The sequence below is a fragment of the Macrotis lagotis genome, chromosome X (assembly GCF_037893015.1).
Source record: "Macrotis lagotis isolate mMagLag1 chromosome X, bilby.v1.9.chrom.fasta, whole genome shotgun sequence".
Taxonomy (NCBI): domain Eukaryota; kingdom Metazoa; phylum Chordata; class Mammalia; order Peramelemorphia; family Peramelidae; genus Macrotis; species Macrotis lagotis.
This window is the reverse complement of record NC_133666.1, coordinates 466,823,018-466,846,137: the sequence shown is the minus strand read 5'-3', so window position 1 is coordinate 466,846,137 and position 23,120 is coordinate 466,823,018. Positions and strand designations below refer to the sequence as shown.

Genomic DNA, 23,120 nt, shown 5'->3' with positions numbered 1-23,120 from the left:
TTGGTGGTTGAGTGGATATGAGGTGAGAAGGGGAAGAGTCAAGAGTACCTGCAAGAAGACAAATAGTTCTTTACATTTTTTTTAAAAGAATGCTAAAAATCTTCCCCAAAAGGCCGAAAATTTTATAATCAATGGACATTGATCAACAAGTTCTATTCATTGCACCATCTAGATGCCTCTAATTGATAGACATCACCAGTGGTATGCAGGAGTGACTCAAACCAAACTTTAAGAGTCAACTGCTAAAATTTTATTGCAATCATTTACTCTTTGGAAATTGACAAATGGTACAAATTGGGTCTTAATTTGTTTTTTTTTTTTCATTTTCTAGTCTTAAGAAAGTTTTGGAGAAAATGTGAATAATCCTTTTAAACTTAAAAATATATCATAGGTACATTCCCCCCACCCTTTAAAGCTTGTTGTTAAACATTTATCAACACACCCCTGGATTTAATTCACATTAATAAAAGCTCTTCGGGGATTTTCAGTAATTTTTAAGAGTATAAAGGAGTTTGGTGATCAAGTTTGAGATATAAATGTTCTATATCATACTAGCCAATAAGACTACTTTTAATGTGCATGAGATGGGAAAACAAGGATTTACCTTTCAATAGAACCAATGAAATATATGCATCCTGGAAAATCATTGGAATGGGACTAGACCTGTAATTTTAGTGGTATAGTGAACTTCGGATAATGAAATTCCCTCAACCAATGTAGGACAAAATGTGCCTTTACAAAATGCAAATTAACAAAGTTTTGCATAGAACAATGAGGCATTAAGACTCCATTAAGTGGTCTAGGACCACAAAGCCAGTATGTATCAGAGCCAGGCTTGTATCAGAGGTAGGCCTGGCTCTTCTTATGTTCAAGGTTAGCCCTAAGTAACACTTTACATATTATAAAGAAACTTTCAGAGATTGGTCATCATCTTGTATAGACAGCTAACTGAAGTGTATCATAAAAGGGGGAAATTAGGCACTCAAAGGGTTAGATAGGACCGCAGGATCAAAGATCAAAAAATCTAACCCTTTACTTTATATAAAAGGAAACTGAGCCCTGAAAGATTAGACACGAGTGTCTAATTTGAACCCAGGTTTTCCTGACCCCGACTACAACATCCAATTCACTGTACTAAAACTGAAAATAATCAGCAATGTGTTGTCTGCATGTGAACTTGAAATCTACTAACTCTTAAGGGAAGATATAGCTTGAATCCATTAAAACAATCTATTCTGAAATGTGAGAGGAAGGCATGCTAGAAGCTAACATTTATAATTAGATATTAGCTGTATCACCACAGACATACATCATATAAAAAATCTTAAATGGTGGAGAAATCATCTTGGAATTTTATGATACTTGATAAGCAAGAAACATATGCTTCCAGTGTGGAAAATGGATTTAGAGAGACTCTTGACTATTTGGATGAGGTTATCATATTCAAGGTTATGAGGCTTACAAAAAGCAGTTGTGTGCCTGAACCATACATTGTTAAATGTTCCATGAAGAGTTGTTGATATGCTTTTTGCTTCTCTTAGGAATGTGTGACTAATAGTTTAATGAGTGAACAACAAACTGGTTAGTGGAATAACTTCTGCCAACTTCCTGTTATACAAGTAATGTCCCTTTGCTGTCTTAATTTGCCAAACAAGTGACCATGATTTTAAAAAATCCCTACTTTCAAATACTGAATCCTGAGGGGGAGAGAAAGAACAGATTTATTTTTGTACATAGTACAAGCTCACTAGGGACAAATAGCAGAGAACAGCAGAGAAAGTATGGTTTAAACCAATTTAAGGTCCAAAATCCCAAATTTCATGTCATATGTAGGTTAAGAATACTTTTGTATTCAAGGATGTAGTACTATAAAGGATGAAGTTCTAAGGTCAATGTTTGAATAGATGCCAATTTGGAAAGGAGATTTTCATTTGTGTGAATGTGGTCTTTTCAGGAAAACTGAACATTTACTTCTTTCATAGACTCTCTTGGAGACTGTACATCTTTACATCTGACTTGCTGGTCTTTTAATTAAATATTCTTATATGTTGAAAGAAGTGTTGTTCTTTCAATTTTTTGATCAATTTTTTGGATCTTTTCTCTTTTTTTCTTTTTTTTCCTTTAAAAATATTATTTGTTGGGGGTAGCTAGGTGGTACAGTGGATAGAGCATCGACCCCTGGAGTCAGGAGGACCTGAGTTCATATCTGGCCTTAGACACTTAATTATTACCTAGCTATGTGACCTTGGGCAAGTCACTTAACCACATTGCCTTAAATAAAAATTTAAAAAATATATTATCTTTATATGGGATGGCTCTCTTGGAGGTGGGAAGTATGATACTAAAAGAAATTCTAATTATATAGAAACAAAAGATCAACAAAATATATTTTTTAAAAATTACAGAAAATTTTTTTTCTGCAAATCTGAAGGTTAACTTGTAAAATGAATGCTGTGCTTGCATCAATAAATCATTATGGTTGCTATGGAATAGCCACTGATGATGCAAAAAAAAGGAGTCTGACATTAATCATGACAACCATGTAGGTTATTTTCAGGTACAAGAAAAGCTATCATTACAGGGTTTGGTCTTGGCTAGATGTCCTTCTGTTCAGTAGCCAGTCAACTTCTTCAGGTTATATCTGATTTAAGATAACTGAAATTATATACTTATAAATATTTGATTCCAAAGTTTGAAGGAACAGAGGGTTACTTAATCAAACAGAACTTTGAAAAAATAAAGTAGTTATAGAAGGGAAGACAAGGGTGGGGGGGAACCAATAACTTCCTGGGAACAAAGGCTGCTTTTCACTTTTAAAATGTTTAAAAATTTCAACACTAATCATTGACCCACCTGGATCCAATAGTTCCCAGAGGTGTTAACCTAAAGACTCTCCTACAGATGTTTTCCAAGTAAAACAGGAAATAATTGGCATTCCTCTTGAGGAATTTGGGATGGTAGCCACATCAAACATCCAGGAGGTAGGTAATAAAATACGTGAAGGATGGAGAAAGGAGTGATGTCTCATCTCAAACATTCCTCTCAATTTCTACTGTCCTTGAGTTTCACAGGGTCACAAATAGTTTAAACAAAAATTTGCCAGTCTTTCCCAGCATCTAATCTATTTCATTTAGGATAAAAATGACCCAATATCCACATGCCCAAGTGTGAAACATTCATCACAAAAAACAGTAATTACTCAAATAAAGACAGGGCATGCTAGGTATCATAGTGAATAATGTTGACTCTGTAAACAGAAAGGCCTTCATTCTAGCTTCAAATATTACCCTGGGCAAATCCTTTAGCCTTTCTTACTCTCAGGCTTCTCAAGTGAAAATGAGGATAGTAATAATACTTTCCTTATAGGATTACTGTGAGGATGAAATGGGATACTGTATGTAAAGAAATTTGCAATAATAAAGCTCTATGTAAATATTGGTTATTTTTCTGAAAATAATGACTTAAAATAATAAGGATAATTGCAATTTTTCCTGTACTTATAAGATTAATAACATTTCTTAAGATCTCAGGAATTTCTAAATGTGAAACACAGATGCAAGTAAAAAGCAGACTTTGTAAAAGTAACCAGGGATAAAAGCCAAAGCTGCATTAGTTTAATTTGTGCATCATTCAAGAATGACTGTTGTCACCCCAAATTAAGTGTAGACACCGATGACTGGAAATGCACAAGACAGTCAGTCACATATTAGTGAAAACCTAATCTCTAATTAAGACTTTTTCTTTCCTGAAATTTTTGGTCTAGGTCAAAATTGACTTAGGGTTGGTATCTTTTCTAATTGTGGTCATATTTGATTACCACTTAGGAATATACCCAATATTTCAGGTCATCATGGAACAGCTTGGTTTCCAACTTTATTCAGCACTTCCTTTATTATTAGACTACATCTGCGTTTAGTTAAAAGCACTCAATAGAATTAAATAATTGGCAGTACACTTAAAAGTTAGTCTGCCCACATTTAGGGTTTATATTTCTCTATTTCCCAGTCTCTCTGTGTCTCCATCCCCCTCCCCCATAGATTGATTGCATCAATTTGTCTCCCAAATACATATTCTCACCTCTCTCTCTCTATCCCAATAGGGTAAAAAATATGTTTCAATAGAATCACAAGTGTAAACCTGGTATAAAAAAGACTTGGACACCTCTGGCGAATTAATCAGTTATTCAAAGGCATTTCAACTAAGTAAGATGTCTATTAGAATTGGGTAAGGGACTTGATACTTTGTGGGGCTTGTATAAAATCAAGGATTTGAGTTCCTGGCAGCTTAATGGCAAAAGAGCTCCTGAGAATGAACACATGGAATGGGGAGGAGAGCCTCAATTTTTCTCTTAATCTCTTTCTTCCTCCTCCCTAATTTGGATTAAGGATCTGATGAATTTTAGTGGACTGTTTGTGACCACCTAGAAGTGTCACTGGGATAAGATCACCAAGAAGCACTGTCTGCATTGGGTAACAAGACACCCAGGAAACAAGATGCACCATACCTAAGAAGAACATTTTGAGTATTTAAAAAAAACAGAGCTTCTAGGCTATCAATTATCCCCATTTGCCATGGATAATCTCAAGTGGAACCCACTTTCCCTAGAATTATTTTCATTCTTGTGGGAGAAAGGATCATGGGGGAAATTTTATATTCACTTTTCTTACTATACCACCACAGTAAATGCCCCTTTCTAGAAGCCAATTAGGACATCTTGGAGGCCCAAAAGATGGAGCATCAGTCCTGGAGGAAGGAAGCCTCATTCCTGAGTCCAAATCTAGTCTCAGACACTGAGCAAGTCACTTAATCCACTTTACCTCAGTTTTCTCATTTGTATAATGAATTAGAGAAGGAAATGACAAACCACTTTAGTATCCTTGCTAAGAAAACCCCAAATGGGGTCACAAAGAGTTATAACTGAAAACAATTCAATAAAAACAAGGAAATAACATTTCCATTTGTCCTAAAAAAAAGAATTTGCCCAAAATCACACAGTACCTCAACTTAAATTCAAGTCACTACCTTTCACAAGCCATTCTGAGTGGACTCAGACTTGGAATTTCAAGATTACAGGTAATTTCAAATGCATAAATTCCATCCTTATATATCTTCAATTTTTAGTCTTAGAGAATTATTTGGGACATTTTAATATTAAGTGACTCGTTAAGGGTCTTTTACCTCATATGTGTTCAAGGAGGGGCTTAAACCCAGATCTTCTTGAATCCAAATCTATTCTCTGGCTACAGTACCAAATCACTATTCATCAAAGAGGTTAGGTTTTCTTTTCTTTTTTTCTTTGATATCTGTGTGAATTTATTTCCTGTGAATTCCTGTGGGACATTCATGCATTTGTCATATCACTGTAAGGTTCCTTACCTGTTGCATTCTCCGTAACATTTCTTTCTTTTGCTGTTCCCAGTCCTCACGTTCTTTGTCCAATCGGTCAAGAAGCTCCACTTTTTCCCTTTTCCAGTTTTTCTCATTGTGATGGACTTGCCAGCGTAGCTCCATCACCAAGCTATGACTCTCTGTAAGTAGTTTCTTGAGCTCCTCTCTCTCCCTCCTAAAAGCTCCCTTTAAATCAAAGGAGGGAGACACTTCTCCTGGATTTTTCTCAGAATTCTTTCCTTCCAACTGTCAAAAAAGACAAGGGATAAAGCAATTGTCATCAAATCAGATTTGCCATTTATATGATTTCTTGCACAATGTTAATTTGTACACATATTCTCTCCATCTATACTTCCTGTCACTCCAATACTATTAATTATATATTTGTCTGAACCAAGAGACAACAGGTTGAATAACAGTTCTTCTGGTGCTTTGAGGTTTTAAAACTATTTTATAAACATTATCCAATTTGTTTCACAACAGCCTATGAGGTTAGTACCACAGGAATTTTTATGTCCATTTGATAGATGAAAAAGTTGAAGTTCCATCAAAAGATTTGCCCATGTTCACATAGCCAGTATCAGAAATGAAATTTGAGCCCAGTTCTTTCCTAACTTAAGCTCCAGTGTTCTTTCCACCATGGTAAACCTGGGTGTTGTATTGTAGGCATTTAAATATTTGTTGTTCAGTTTTTTCAGGCATGTCTGATTCTTCATGATCTTATTTGAGGTTTTTCTAGGCAAAGATATTGTAAGGCTTGCCATTTCCTCCACCTTATTTTTGCTGATAAGAAAATTGAAGCAAATAGAATGAAGTGACTTGACTTGCCCCACAGCTAGTAAGGGTCTAAGACTGGATTTGAACTCTGGTCCTCCTGACTCCAGGTCATTTAGCTATCCCAAGGGTAGCAGCCTCAAGTTTGAGATGCCTCATGTTAAGGGGTCCAGACTGTCTTGGGATAAAGGAAAAAGTATACATATATTTGTAGAATTTTAGGATATAGTGCTAGCAGACATATTATGGTTCATCTAGTTCAACTTCTTCATTTTACAGATGACAAAACTGAGGTCCAAAACAATGAAATGATTTTTCCAATTCATCCAGAGCAGGACTCTAAACCCATTTTTCTTGACTCCAACTCATATTTCTCTCAAAGATCATCACATCGCTAACAAAATTAAATATGTTTGAACTATACAAGAAATATTTTCTTTTTTGAGTAATAAGTTATAATACCTTGGAGTCAGTTTTTCAGTTGACTAGACAGAAGACCCTCTGGGAGCCTAGAGTTCATGGACAGTTTTCAGATAGATTTGCATTATCTATCAATATCCTTTTCCTAAAAGGAACTGTACCCATGGGGGGAAAATGTTGTTAAATAAGATCCTGTAAATGAAGGAAGAAGCCAGAAGACCAAGGACAGGGTATCAAATGTTACCTAAATATAAAAGTGCTGATGTAAAAATAGGAAGAGATAACTCAGGAACATGAAAAGGGGGGGAAACCTCATTATTACAAGTCAGAAGCCAATCATTGCAGCCAGCCAAGTTCTTGCCATCTTCCCTATTGCTATAATCTCCAGGCCATCTTGCCTTTAGGATCATGAGATGGGTGACTTAATTCACTGATTTTGGAACTGTTATCCTGGAGCCCAGTTGACTATTTGGTGACTGAGGACAACCTGACAGATCTCACTATATCTCAATAGTTATAGACCAGATCTTGCTTCATATCTCAGATATCTTTTTGCCACTTAGAATGCTTCTGCCTATTCTGCTCTTTTCACACCTTCCCTTTCCATCTTTTGTTCTGGAAAACATATTCAAATTAATGCTACTAATACTAGTTAGTTTTTATAACACCTTCTGTGTGCCAGCACTGTGTTAAGTACTTTATAAATTTAATTTCATTTGATCCTACTAACCATTGCTTACAGAAATATCAAATCCATTAATTTATCAATAGATCCATTCAACATTTTAATGGCCCCTTGGACCAAAACACCTTTTCCCAACATGTGTTGTCTCCTCTAAATAGAATGTGAGTTTCTTAGGGGAAGGAATTATACAAATGTGCAAAATGTGCAAAATAACCAAAGAAGCTCCTAAACAAAATTTTTTTTTTCTGACAGCCCTTGCCTAAGCTGAAAATGCCATATTTTAAGTCTCTTTTGGAAGTAATAAGTCAATTATACACTCTTACCAGTCTTTGATCTAAATTATATACTTTTTGTCTTTTCTCTCCTTTGAACTGAATGTTTAGGACAAGACTTCTATCTATCAACATCCACACATCCTTCAGATAAACTATAATAAAGTCACTGCTCATCCCCCTCTGATCTTTTTCCCTTTTACTTCCTATTTAGCTCTCTCAGTGACTGATATTGAGTGGAATATATTAAGAGATGTAGCATATCAAGGTTAAATGGTTTGTCCTAAGTTACTTGGTAAACCAATAAGGGATTAGAAAAAGGAAATTGACTATGTCTCTTTAGTATTAGCTGGTCATTTTATTCCAAAGATTGAGTCATTTCACAAATCAAATTCTATGATTTGCTTAAAAGTAAAGAATAGTACGTTGATTTCCAATTCCTATAATTGGGGGGGAGGAGGAAAGTGAATATCAAGAAATTGCTTAATTCAATCTTCTGTACATAAGCTATGCTATTTTTAAGGGTTTCCTGGGAAGAAAAATCCAAAACCTCCCTTGGTATTGTATATCAAGACTATAATGTCTCTTATTGGCATTTCATTCTCTTTCATTCTCTTCTCAGAATAGATGATGAGTGTCTGATCATCACTTGCTCTGTAATTGCTATTTTTCTAATAGCTGCTGAACATTAGCCATGGTTCTTAAACAAGCTAATTGTGTGACCCTGGGAAAACCACTTGATATCTCAGTGATGCAGGCAAAAAAAGACAATAAATTGCTGATGAGTATTTGTTGGTAGGAGGTATATCTTCATGGATGAAATCACAACTCCTGGAAAGAAGGTAAGAAGACAGGAGAGAACAGTAGGGGGAGAAGAGGAAAGAATAGGAAGGGAAAGAAGGAGGTAAAGGAGAGGAAAAGAAAGGAGAGGCAAAAGAGGAAAGGAGAGAAAAGGAGAATGAAAATAGTATTTGAATCAAACACAAGATTTAGAATTGGCAGGGAGAGAAAATTCTTCACAACCAATATAAAACAGAAGAGATGTCAGCATGAAAGAGAACTATCTATATTGACAAAGAAATCTGGGGAACTGTGACCTGCTTTGGAAGTCAAAGTAGCCTGTACACAAAGCAATGTATATACCTGTTCCAGGCGGCTTTTCAGTTCTGCCCATTCCACCTCCCAGGCAGCCTTGTCCTTGGCATACTGCTGTTGCAATCCAAGGCGATCCCGTTCATCTTCCCTCATCTCCAAGTGGAAATCATCCAGCAAAGTCTTAAGGGAATTTATAAGATTCCGGTTTTCCACTGCCTGTAGGAACATGAATCAAATCTGTATTATTTACTTTTTCTTAGCAATCTTTAAACTAGGAAGGGAGAGACAGAATCATTTAATCTGATTCAACAGTGTTGGCTACTGGAAAGATTGGCTTTAAAGTAAGGTGGATAAAAAATTTGTATAATTCTTCCTCCTGTGTTATGGTAAGAGTCATGTATTATTTTACATGTTTTTTGTTTTATGCCTCAGCCTGGGCAGAGAATGTATGGTAGAGCTATTTGCCTAATGAAAAGTCATTTTGAAATAGGGAAATTACAAGAAAGATTGTAAACTGCAGTGAGAAAGTCAAATTAAGTTAGAGAGCTTTGGGTCTCTCAAATAATCTAGAATAAGAGAGAAATAAGAATTCTGGGGTCCACAGGCATTTTAAGCCAGATTCCTCTGCAAAAAAAAAAAAGGTTGAATGAAGATAGAGGCAAAAGGTAATTTAGGAAATTCTAAAATTGTCAATGGAGGGAATCTATTTGAAAAGCTAAGAGACTATAGACAGTGTTGATGTGAAGGAATCTGAAAAGGATTATGGTATTGAGGAAGAAATCAAGACTTCAGACTTCTGAGAATTTAGTCTTCCACTATAGTTTTACTAAAAGAGATCCTAAATGAAGGAGCAAGCCCTGAAATATATGCTGTGGGGTAAAGACACATATGGACCAAGATTTCCATATCCAGATAGCTCTTAGTGGCCTTGTTATTCCACCATGCAGGGTCAGTATGCATTCTTCCATGTTAAGTGAGTTGATGCAACCTATCACTCGGTTAAGTTTCAGAATTTGAAGGGCTGTACCCCTTCTTTTAGGCTAGGAACCAGATGTTTGATTTCATATAAGGAACTCTAAAACTAAGAAATGATCTTTACTAAAACAGGTCAGCACCTTTTCTTCTGTTTCTAATCTTAGAAAATTGCCTAGAGCATTGAAAAATAATTTGCCCAAGGTTACATAAAAAAGGACAGGACTTATTGGAACCCAGTTCACAGACATAGACTACAAAGCTTCTTAGATGAAATAAGAAGTTGGGCTCTATTGATGAACTTTATTTAGTTGAATGGTAGAATTTCCTCATTATGAGACAACAAGATGGTGTGGTGGATGGATAGAGTAATAGACTTAGCAGAAAATCATTGAACTGCTTTTTGCCTCACTTTCCTCATCTGTAAAGTGGGGATAGTGGAACCTAGGTCCAGGGTGGTTGTAAGGACATTTCGATAGTGCTTTTCCAACCTTAAAACACTACATAAATGATAACTATTATTGTCCTTTGATTGAAGAGTTAAGTCCTGTTGGTATTATATACATAGTATTAATCAGGATAGTACTTTAATATATTTATGCACATTGGGACATGGGCAATCAACTTAAATGCACTTACTTTTGTCTAATATTAATTATAACATTAATCATAGCAAAAAAACAAATGCTCAGTTGAGCCCCAGTGTAGGTTATAACAAGAGCAAAATATTATCTCCTCCCTCCAAGAGGGACTAGTTATTATTAGTTATGATTTACAGTAATTTGATCTGGAAAAAACTACAGTGCAAAATATAGGCTGATTTTGTGTTGCTAGACACAGAGAAAGAATAATCTTCAGATTTTCATGTCCTCTCTCTTCTGTATTTGCTATTTGTCCTTTGTAAAGCACTCTTCTCCAGTCTCTCCTTTTCTTTCCTTTCTTTCCTAACAGATAATTTTATGAATCATCTCACAGGAAAACCAAGTAAACAATATTACTTCTATCTCCTCCCCCTTCTGCATAATACTTATTGAACCACAATATACCTTTTCTATAACATTGGTAGCATCTCTGGCCAAACTTTACTTGTTTTTAGAATTTTATTACGTTATAATTTGTATTTGTTTAAACTTTGTTTAAAGCAGAATAAAAAGTGGTATAGTGGATAGAGGACATTAGAATCTGGAAGACCTGGTTTCCAGTCCTGCCTCTGAAACATACTTTCTGTGTGACCCTGGGGAAGTCTCTTAACTTATTGACACTCTAAGAAACTTTCCAAGGCTATAAAAGAATTGCCAATCTGTGTTGGAAGAAGGAATTTTCACACTGGAAAAATCTACACCAGTGAAAACACAAGTCCAGATCAAAATGGTCAAATACTTTGAAACAATTTATATCGTCATGAATCAATCTTTAAATTCCCTGACAATATGTTTCTTTCTGTTCCATAGCATTCTTAATTTCCTACAGTCATTTTAGGCTATGTCTCCATGGACTTTCTCAAGGACAGTTTCAATTCCAATGCTATTCTTTTATCTCTCAATAGACCAAAAGCTGACATGCCTTCCACCAAAGTGATGAATAAAATGATTTTTTTACTATTTTAGCCTCCTCCTAAAAGAGTGCTTGGAATTTTATCCTTTTCCATTCAAGAGTCATTTCTCTTGAATAGAGCTAAGAATAATTATAACATTTCACCATCAACTTGACTTATAGTAGTGCTACACTATCTTACCAGTCCCAAAGCAGTTGAATGGGATCGCATTTGACTATTGAAGGATGAAATAAATATCATGTGTCTTCAGAAGGAAAAGTAGATGAGAAGATATCTAATAAATTAATATTTCTATGGTGCAAATGAGAGCTATTTTTCAATACCATAATGACCTCAGTTTTTGGGGTGGTTAAAAAAGGTTCTTAACTGAAAGACTGGGGTGATGGAGAATAATGAAAAGTTTGAGAAGGGACCAAAATTTTTTGGAAAAGCCACTATAGTGAATGGTATAGTGAGTCAATTAGGGAAGTATAAAAGGATTACCTTGCTACAAAGTTGTGAACTGAGTCAGTATGATCTGCAATTTTCTTCATGTTCTTTTAACAGCACATGAATGGGAACAAAATGGGAATAATCCTAGACTAAGACTTGTTGTCAGGGCAAGACTGAGGGAAGGAATTTGAACAAGAGGAGTATGACAAATAATTTTAACAATCCTCCATACAGTCTGTCTTTTAATAATAATAATCATAGGACTGAACAAAATTAATTATGTTGCTACCTATTTCAAGGAATCTTGTAGGATTTTGACATCTGCAAGGAAGTCAGATTGTTTTTAGGAAAATCATTAAGGCAATTTTTTGCTCTACCAAATCTAATGCTTTTTTAAAGTCAATTAAAAATAAACACAGTAGAAAGAAAACAAAATAAAGAACATAACTGCCCAAAGATGAGACTTAGCAAATATATATATGTATATGTATATGTATATGTATATGTATATGCATATGTATATGTATATGTATATATATATGTATATGTATATGTGTGTGTTATGTGTGTGTGTGTGTGTGTGTGTGTGTGTGTGTAATATGTGAGACCAGATCTCCATTAAATAGCCAAACTGGCATCATATAATTTAATTATAGTGCAATTGACAATTTGGGAATTGGCTTCAAAATCACAGTGGATATGTAAGCCTTCTATTAGCTACAGATTCATTAAAAAGCAATCACAACATCTGGGTTGTGTGATACTTTTCTACTAACTCAGCTTGTAATGTAAAAAGCAAATGTATTTTTGAGCATGCAGAGAGTCAAGGTACTCTTCATCTATTTCCTATTTGATATAAAGCAGGGGTGGGGAAGCTAATGTTTTGTCCAAGCTAATCCAAGGCAATCTCCTGCAGTGTTCATTAAAAATATCTACTCTATTGGTAGGGGAGCTGAGACATGATTAGTTGCCATGGCTGAGCTCCTTTAAGTGAGATTAGTTCGAAGTGCAGCAAGAGAACACCACATAATATCTATTAAGATGAGCATTCTACTGTCCTTAGAAGTGCTGCCATTTTAATTGAGATGAATCATGGAAAGAAAGATTGTTTCCCTGTAATTTATCTTCTTTGCAGACTTGTCAGTAGCAAAAGAGACACTGTGAAGACTGAATATGAAAATCTAATATATGATGGAGGTTTATTGAAGTGACATATTCATGTACAATTTAGCATATGAGGTGAAAACAATAATGAATTCACCACCCAAACATGCTACTTTAGTATGTTTCTCATTGAGAATTTCCTGAAGTAAACAGATGGAAATCCATTAAAACCTCAGGGTAATAGGTACTAAAATAATGAAAATAAACATTGGCTTATCAGTCCAATAGTGAAAGAAATCAGGACAAAACTTATGCAAATCAAGTAGCGGAAAATAAGTTTTTTTTTAAAAAACCTTATGCTATATTTCAAAGAGCTTAATAATGTTATGTTGAGGGAAAGGAGCATAAATACTTCAACAGTAGAAATGTGACTGGAAAGAAAGTCTGTAAAACTACAGGGAAATTACAGCACTATATGATGAGGAAACTTAAATGCCATGTGCAAATTAGGAAAAATTAGGCTATCTTCAAGGGTCAAAGAGTTAAGATTAAGAGTAGCAGGTAGGTAGTAAAAACCTTTTCCAATTGGAAAAAAAAGGAAAGCACAAGAATTTATAATGCTGACATGAAAATGTGATGGTTTTAATTTTAAAATTGGTTCTAAGTTTTTTTTCTTCTTCTTCTTTAGGCTTCCACCAAACCACATGAGGCAAGATGAGACTTACTTGAGAAAAGATAAGGTAACATTGTATAGTTAGATAACAAAAATACTGCATGACAACCAACCAAAGACTCTTCCTCTCTATCCCTCTAGAAGAGATAAAGTCTGAAGGAAAGGCAACAGAAGTTTGATAAGTGGTGAAATTGCTGTAAGTTCCAGAATCACAGACAAACTTTGGGCAAACCAAGAAAGAATCAGAGTGGTTACTTCTGTTTGGAAATAGATTTGGGATTAGTCTGAAAGATGATTAATTATACACAAAGGCAAATTAGAAAGGTCTAATTGTACCATAAATATCTCTATTTCTTTTTTTTTTAGGTTTTTGCAAGACAAATGGGGTTAGGTGACTTGCCCAAGGCCATACAGCTAGGTAATTATTAAGTGTCTGAGGTGGGATTTGAATTCAGGTACTCCTGACCCCAGGGCCAGTGTTCTATCCACTGAGCCACCTAACTACCCCTAATGTTTGTGTTTCTTGAATTCTTGTGCAAAACTCACATGTTAGTGAGGAGGTTGTGAAAGTTGAGAAACCAGTACATCTAGAAAACATGATCTCCTTGCCATGTGGAGAGGCAGGGAAGTCAATGGCTACATTGGCTGGAGAGTACAGCTTCATTTATAAAACATTAGAAAGAAACATATTGCTCATAATCATATGTCATTTTACAGATGGGAAACTGAGGCAGAGATTAATTGACACAGCTAATAAATGGCTTGAGGTTAATTTAAATGAAAGTCAAGCCTCTATTCATTCTGTTCATATGGTAGCCTATATATACCAAACACTATACTAAGTACTAGAGATTGTATTTTAGAACTAGTCAAATACATCCAGCAGAAATCATACAGATCCAATTTTAAAAGTGCTCAAGGATCAATTTTCAGAGAAAGAAAGATTGAAAGATTAAAAGAATGAAAAGATCCTGTATAATACCATAGCAATAAAAGACAACCAAAAGGACGTAAATGATTATGAACCCATATTTTATAAAATCTCTAAGAATTGTCTTTATATGTATTTATGATATCCTTGATGAAAGCATGACAAGGAGATGTTGAAGTTATCACAGATGGTGTTCTTTAGGCAATTATGTTTTTATTATAAAGTGACTGAGAGGAATAAAGAACAGACATCCACACTTTCAGTACAAAGTGGATGAGGAACATAAACCCAACTAGTTTATGACATTCAGCTGGAATGTCACCAAATGAGTTAATTCATCAGTATTTATATCTTAGACCATAATAGAGGGAAAATTAGTTCAGCCTAGAACTGTATAAAAGGAAGAAATGGGGTATTATTACATCTGGAAAACTGAAGTGTTTTCATTGATTCTTGAAATGAAATACTAACTGTAAATATTCAACCTTATCCCCCTAAAAAAGATTGCCAACATCAATCTGATGATTCTATGCCATTAATAAAACAGGTAGTGATTAGAGGTAAGTTATTGTTCCTGTTGTTCACTTGTGTCCAAGTCTCCATGACCTCATTTGGGGTTCTCCAGCTTATTTTATAGAACTGAGGCAAACAGTTCTGAAGTGACTAGCACAAGGTCATACAAATGTTAACTGTCTGAAGCCAGATTTGAACCCAGGTTTGAAGAGTTTTCTTGGTTCCCAGGAAGTGCCACCACACTATCCAGGTAAGCTATATATTGCCAGTAATGACTTGAATACAAGAAGTGAATTGAAAAATATTATCAAGATGTCTTTAAGAATGTCAATCATAAGGGGCAGGTACGTGGTGCAGTGGATAGAGCACCAGCCCTGGAGTCAGGAGTACCTCAGTTCAAATCTGGTCTCAGACACCTAATAATTACCTACCTGTGTGGCCTTGGAAAAGTCACTTAACCCCATTGCCTTGAAAAAACTAAAAAAAAAGAGTGTCAATCATGTAATGAGTAAGATATGATAAGTGAGTAACTTAATTATAATATTGGTATTCACAAAAGATTAAAATAACCAGAAGAAAGTCTTTAACACACAGGATAGCTCCATCATAAAGTATTTTAAATGATTGGAATCCACACAGAATGAGAAGGTATGAAGGATTTGCTATGTGCACTAGTGGGAGATTATCCATGCTGATATTATGAAAAAAGGAAGCTTTCTATAAAATATGACTCCTACATAATTATAGTATTTTTTGAAGATACTGGGTCATTTTTAGTAAAGGATTAGAAAGGCTGCATGGGTTGGTGAAGAGAACACTAGGTAAGTATCCAGGAAGCATTAAATTTTTCATTATAATACATTAATTGTTAATTATTAATAATAATAAATTTTCCATTCTTAATTTCCTATTAAAATCTTGGAGCCTCAATTTATTCATCTATTAACTTGAAATATCATTCTTGAACTAATTACCTCATAGGATTGGGAAAATGTATTTAAGAGTGTTTTTTTTTTTAGTTTTTTTGCAAGGCTAATGAGGTTAAGTGACTTGCCCAAGGCCACACAGCTAGGTAATTATGAAGTATCTGAGACCGGATTTGAACCCAGGTATTCCTGACTCCAGGGCCGGTGCTTTATCCACTATGCCACCTAGCCGCCCCAAGAGTGTTATGTTAATATAAACAATTATTATTGATTCATTATGTATTGATGCATACATAAATTGATACATTGATACAGCATTGATCAGGAAAGCATTGTATTCTCTGTCAATTAGTTAAACATATCTATAGAAATAAGGACAGCTAGGTGGTTCAGTGGTTAGAGTGCCAGCCTGGAGTAAAGATGACCTGAAATTAAATCCAATCTCAGACACTTACTAGCTGTGTGACCCTGGACAAATTACTTAACCCACTTTGCCTTAGATTTCTCACCTGTAAGAAAAACTGGAGGAGGACATGGCAAACCACTCAAGCATCTTTGCTAAGAAAACCCCTGGACAAAACAGAATGTCAGCATTTACAGGAAGCCCAGTCATTCAGACCTCCAGACTTCCTAAATGTTGGAAACACTACTTCACACTGATGACGAAATGAGTGAATGAATGCCCATGTGTTTAAAGTAGTTTCAAATAGTTTAGTAAGAATTTTATAATATTTGTTGTTCCTTTCTAATAGCTTTTGGTTTGGGTTTTTTTTTTTGTGCATTGATAGTACTGGAGAAATTTGTTGGTGCCTGCTTAAGACACATGCTCATGTTTAGAATGAAAATGGAATGGAATGGAAAAACTTTTATTAAGCACTTACTAGATGCTAATCAATGTCCTAGGCACAAAGCTATTTCTATAACTATTGCAAAGGATAATAGCAGTCAGAAGTAGTACTGCAGGAATATAGAATAATAGGGTCAAAAGATGAGGGGATCAGAAGAAATCTTAGGGATCTACTACTCCAAACACAATATTTTACAGATGAGGAAACTGAGGTCCAGTGATATAAAATAACTTTCCTCGAGTCATGCAAGTACTCAATAAGGCAGAAACTGGTTTCCTTTAACAAGGTAAAATATTCTGATATGCAAAAATTATTGAAAATTGTTTCCTGGGGCGACTGGGTGGCATAGTGGATAAAGCACCGGCCTTGGAGTCAGGAATACCTGGGTTCAAATCCGGTCTCAGACACTTAATAATTACCTAGCTGTGTGGCCTTGGGCAAGCCACTTAACCCCATTTGCCTTGCAAAAAAAAAAAAAAGAAAATTGTTTCCAAGGCTGCCTTGAGATAGAAGGAAGGATTGACAGGACACTTACTCTGTGCTTACTAGGTCAGATAGATATAAAGTAATATGTGTAAAATATGAAATTTCTGACCTCCAAAGACATGACAGATGCTGCCTTTTTTTTATTGTACTGAATTTCTTGAATCTAATTACTATCAGGGAGCAGCTAGGTGGCATAGCAGATAGAGCACCAGCCCTGGATTAGGAGCACCTGAGTTCAAATCCAACCTCAGACACTTAATAATTACCTAGCTGTGTGACCTTGGGCAAGTCTCTTGACCCCACTGCCTTGCAAAAAAAAAAGAATTACTGTCATTAAATATTGAACCCTATCCTCCTAAAAAAGATTACCAACATGAATCTGATGATGCTATGTCATTAATAATACAGGTGGTGATTATAAGTAAGTTGTTGTTTTTGTTGTTCACTTATGTCCAACCTTCCAGGACCCCATTGGGGGTTCTCCAGCTCACTTTACAGAACTGAGGCAAACAGTTCTGAAGTGACTAGCACAGGGTCACTTAAATGGTATCCAACTATGAGAGTTCCAAAGGTGAGGAAAAACAAAGATCAAAAGTGGACATGTTGAACATTCAATTTCCTTTACTCTTCTGCATATCATCTTGACTACTTTTACCAGTTATTTTGGCCAAAGAAGGCCTATGTCTGCCCACAAGCTTTAAATGTTCTACTGAACATAAGTCTCTGCATAAATGTTCCCTGACTAATAATAGTACTCATGTGAGCAAGAGACAAGCCTCATAGCTGAGAATGCTCACATATAAACAGCTGTCACTTACAGTAGATTTCATTCAGAGCTGTATTAATGATGATGTCATGGGTACATGAGCATCTAAACCAATCTCACCTCTGGTTTAGAGGGCACCACCATAAGCTTTATTTATTAAAATTCATATTGTACTCAATGAATCCTACCCTACTCAACATATCTGCATCTACATCACATATTTTATACAGCAGATCCTCATATATTTGCCTATTCAGAGGAAAAGGAATATTATTTAGGTCTAGGGGAAAGAAAATGAAAGGGATATTAAAAATGCTGTTGTTCTGAAGTTATTACTGTACAACTTTTTTTGTGTCTTCCTGCTCCATTTTTAATTCCTCTTGTGTAGAAACCTAAGCTGTTTCACTTCTCTATTTCTTCTTACCAAACATCTGAATGTGCCCCAGAAGAACAACAACCATCACATTCTTAAATGCAACAGGCATTTAACAGGTATTAGCAGTCATTAAAAAATGCTATTTGGGTTAATAAACTCATTCAGAAACCCTTAGATTTCATCAGATCATCAAAAAAAGAAAGAAAACAATAGAATATATTAGTAGATATTAAAACATTATTAACAAATATAGTAACATATCATCACCTAATTAGATCATTGCTAGAGAAATCATTTTCTGACTTAATACCTCTCCATGGATGTCAATATTGTGATATATTTTCTATTTCATTTATATCTTATTTTACCCTTTTAACCAAGTGTTTTATTTTTTTGAGTCAAATAATTTTGGTCTTAAACTCAGTTGAATATTTATGGAAAAACTATTGTGCTGTAGAAATGGATTTCTGGGGGGGGGGAGCATTTGGGAAGCAAATAAGCCAAACAAAATGTACTTCTTTACTGAAGCCAAGAATCTGGCCTTTCCCCCCACTCTTCATTTGGCAAGAAATCAAATGTCTGATGACCAACTCCTTACTCCCTTGACCTGAGGAGGTTCCCTGCTGAGTCGGGGCTGGAGTTAGTAGCAGCTGTTACTGTGTCATATATACAGGGAGTGCCCAGTAAATCTTGAAAACTGTGGGGTTGGACTCAGGCCCAAGGTGACCACATCCATCAATATTCACCCAGTCAAGGCCAACCCAGCCCAGCCCAGCCCAGAACACAGAAATCTCTCTTCTCTAGATAAGTTGAAATGTTGTTGGGTTATTGAGAAGCAAACTATAAGGACAAAGAAGGTCAGAAAAATAAAAGACCTTATTAAAGGATTGGTATTAGGTGAAAAACCATTTTTGTTTTGAATACTTGAGGTATCTTCTAGATACTACATTTCTATTCCAGAGTCCATATGGTACCAGTGGTGCAATTTAGAGTCTTAGTTTGGGACTGCTGTGTTATATTTTTATGGTGTTTGGCAGCATTGGTAATTATCTTAAAATTACAGAATTAAAATAACACCATTCTTTATTCAGGCTTTAATGAAAACAAGTCTGATCAAAGATTTGTGTTTTTGGCATGACTATTCAGATAGCCCAAAGGAAAACCAGAAGTCTTGTTTTACATGTTTGGGCATATTTTCCCCTTCTGTATCTTTTTTTTCCTTTTTGGTAAGGATCCCTGACAATAGTGCTGTTAATGCTAAGTCAGATGGTTATCAGATGCTGGGGATATATATGTCTGGGACAAGTGCCATCTCTAAAAGTGAAAATCACACTCACCAGCTTGCCAAAGTGACAGCCCAGTGTGATCTCCTGACTCTCCATCAATAGCACATGTGCCCTAAATGATTTTTTTTCCAGTAATAGTGATGATGGGCAATCCATATGCTTTACCCATCTTCCCTTGAGAACAAGAGCACATATTTCTAAGGCAGCTGGCCAGTTTCATGGAGGGAGTGCATAACTAGGGAAGCCAGGCTATTTCACTGGGATCCAACCCATGTACTGGGTCTCAAAGAACATTTGATAGACTGATCAAACCTGGAGTCAGGAAAGATTGAGTTCAAATGTGACCTCAGATACTTACTTGTAACCCTGGGCAAGTCACTTACCTACTGGTTGCCTCAGTTTCCTCAATAGTAAAATGAGGATAATAATAGCACCTGTTTCTCAGGGTTGTTGTGAAGATCAATAAGATCATTTTTGTAAAAAGAAATTATCATATTGCGTAGTATATGACTTGTCCTATATAAATGTTTATTCCCTTCCCTTATTTGCCTACAAAGGCATTATGTTTTAAATAAACAAGTCAACTAGTCCACAAAAAGGAAGTTCAGGAATAATTATGTGATTCAGCATAAATGCTACATAAGAGCAGGTCATAATAAGAGTAGAGGTTTAAAATTTAGCAAACATGTTCCTGACCACAACTCCTGTGAGGTAGGTAATATAAATACAATTACCTTCATCTGACAAAAAAGCAAACTGAGTCTCAGAAAGGGTCACACAGGGACTGAACGCAGGTCTTCTAACCACAAGCCAATGTCAATGACATTTTTTCCACAAGCAGCTGTCCTGTCTCAGAACTTTAATTAAAGTTCTTCTCAAATGGAAAGGACTGTTCAAAAGAAAATCATAGATATTCAAAGACATATGCTTTCACGGATACTAGAGGGAACATTCAGCCATCTAGGAGGCAGTTGAACTGAATGAATAGAGGTCTTTTCAGACTCTAGTATTCTATTTTTTTTTTTATTAGACAAAGTCATCATGTTATAGGCAGTTGTTATGATATCAACTTGTTGGAGAAATTTAAATAAAAGAATGGGAGAACACTACTCAGTGTGTGAGTTAAAAAGTATTTGGTGCCTGGGAACCCTGTGTACCTGCTTCTGGTGCTGCAATATCTCTGCAGTTTGTAGCTCTGGCTCATCATCATCAATTTCCATGCTGGAATTTTGGGAATAATATTCCATTGGGGACCCAATGCCTCTCTCTTCATCATCCTCATCTTTTTGTTCAGGTTGAACTCCAAGTCCTGGTATATTCTCTGGATGCTCCATCTAAAAGTAGCAATACATTGTACCTATAGTACCCACTTTTAATAGCAAGGGAGCCTTCCCATGATCCCCGTTTTCCAATAGTCCATCTTTGATTATTTGGAGCAAATTTTCCACTTTGGAAATTAAAATCTTTGACATCTCAGGTCTCTATTTCATAATACTATCCTAGAGATTAACACTTTCTTTAGAGAACAGACAGAATTAGTTATACAAAAGTCTCTCTAATCAGTCAGCTCTTTTTTTTCCCTCCCACAGAGATAAAATTATTTGAAAAAATACAAGATGAAGAGGCTGATGAATTTATTGATTAACTTGACTTTTTGGGGGGATAGTCTGAAACTTTGAATTATTCATAGGATCTATACCCCAATTCCCTGAGAAGAGAGTTGAATGAATTTGTTTTAAAAACTGTATTCTTTTGAAATTCTGGGAGGAAAGGGAGACCAAAATAACAACAGAAGATTAAAAAAGCTAAATCCTTCCCAAACAATGCCTCTAAAAAGGAGATAAGGTTCATTTTCAGTATGAGCTGTGTAAAGGCATTGATTCAAACTGAAAATTATCATTTCAATTTCTTCCCATTAGATTTTGCCCTGATGAGCCTACAGTCCACTACCAGACTCTAGAATCTCTCCTCCGGAGCCCCATTGTGCCCAGCCCTCCTTCTACATTCCTGGCCCCTGGTCAATGCGATCATTCCCCAGGTGAGAGAGCAGTGAGTACCTCCATGAAATCCTCTGTTTCCTCTTCTCCTTTCTTGCCTCGCCTCCAGTGTTTCAGAAGCCATTTGAGTTTGACATAGAAGAGGAAGGTGCTCTGCCTGAAGTGACGGAGATCTTGCTGCAACAAGTTCTTCTCCTCCTCCCATGTCCTCCGCTCCAGGGTGTTCTGCAAGGACAGGCTCTGGACTTCAAGCTCCTTCCGGCGCAAGGCATACAGGTGCTCCTGCTCCATCTGAATGACACAAAAACAGAGAGATTGCCGGTCCAGGAGGGAACACAATTTTCTCAGAGACCCAACCAAAGTGCAATTTATATCCTGATACCTGACAAAGGTACTACTTTTCCAGAGTTTTGAAACACAAAAATAACTTGAGTCTCTGTGATCCACTGTACAATTCTCAGACAAGAAACTAATTGTATTTCCTAAGTTTTCTCAACCATCAGTGTAGGCACTATTCAAACATAAAGCATTGATATTACTAGTATATATTACTATAATTACTAAAGCTACCACACAGGCCCTAACTATCCTAGGAGAGAAGAAGACTTCCTCTTTACCTAATCTCCTACCCAGGTCTAACTATAGAAGAAATAATCCAAGCAACCAATAATTACTATAGTTGCCAGTGAAGACAAAACGACATGTCTTAAAATACTGCCACAAAGGAAAGCACAAAATTAAATTACTATATTCTCCTGGTCCCATAAAAATTCCATCCTTATTATGTACTTTATATCAGTATGCTTCTTGAAGAAATAATTGCCATCCTCAGAATCAAAACATGAATATGAACATTAATCCTCTATCTCTGACCTTTAAATAACTGTGTAAGCTTTCTTTGCCTACCTCCCCAGATTCCAATGGTCTAGATGTAACAAAAACGTGGATCAGGTGTGCCAGCACACTGTGGGGTTGTATGATCTCAGAACAAGGGCCAATAGAAATTGTTCTGCAGTATATGTTACACCCAAATCAAACTCTATAAGTGACCTTCCTTTATAAAAACCATTTACTGAACACTTGTTATATTTAATGGCATCACATAGCCAAGGATGCAGTTGGGAAGTCTCATTTTCATTCTGTCTTTTTCACAAGAAAGATCAACTTGATGTTGATCTTCACTGCAATCCACAGTTAATGGTGGAAGATATTTTGATTCGTTATACAGGCATAGGCCTGGTCACAATCTCAATTCAAGTATCCTTTTACAATTCCAAGATCAAGGAAATTAATGCGATTTGGGGGGGGGGGAGGAAAGAACTTAAATTGTTTTGCTAAAGTGATTGTTTATTGCAAAAGAATGAATATTGAAGTTTATCTTTGCAAGTAATTGGAAAAATACTAGATGGGAAGAATAAAAAAATAAAGTGCTACTTTTAAGTTTTCAGCATTACTTGATGTGCCACAAGAAACTAGAAAAGGTGAAGCAATTTGGCTTCAAAGTCAAAGTAATTTTTATAATGTGACATTATATAATTGGATTTTTAATATTTTGTCATGATATCCACAGAAGACTCTATAGTGGCTTTGGAAATAATAATGAGAATGTTGTACTATTTCC

The 23,120-nt window shown here is 35.7% G+C and overlaps 1 protein-coding gene across 6 annotated transcripts in view; it reads right to left on the bottom strand.

The window, feature by feature from the left end:
- The window catches only part of MTCL1 (microtubule crosslinking factor 1), a 162,394-nt gene that overhangs the window by 27,745 nt on the left and 111,529 nt on the right, over positions 1 to 23,120 (bottom strand). For all 6 annotated transcript variants that reach the window (XM_074205390.1, XM_074205392.1, XM_074205391.1 and 3 more), the window contains 4 exons: positions 21,560 to 21,790; positions 20,660 to 20,836; positions 8,683 to 8,850; positions 5,377 to 5,634 (listed from right to left, as the gene is read on the bottom strand). In XM_074205390.1, coding sequence (XP_074061491.1) covers positions 5,377 to 5,634; positions 8,683 to 8,850; positions 20,660 to 20,836; positions 21,560 to 21,790 — 834 coding nt within the window. The remainder of the gene's footprint in view (positions 1 to 5,376; positions 5,635 to 8,682; positions 8,851 to 20,659; positions 20,837 to 21,559; positions 21,791 to 23,120) is intronic.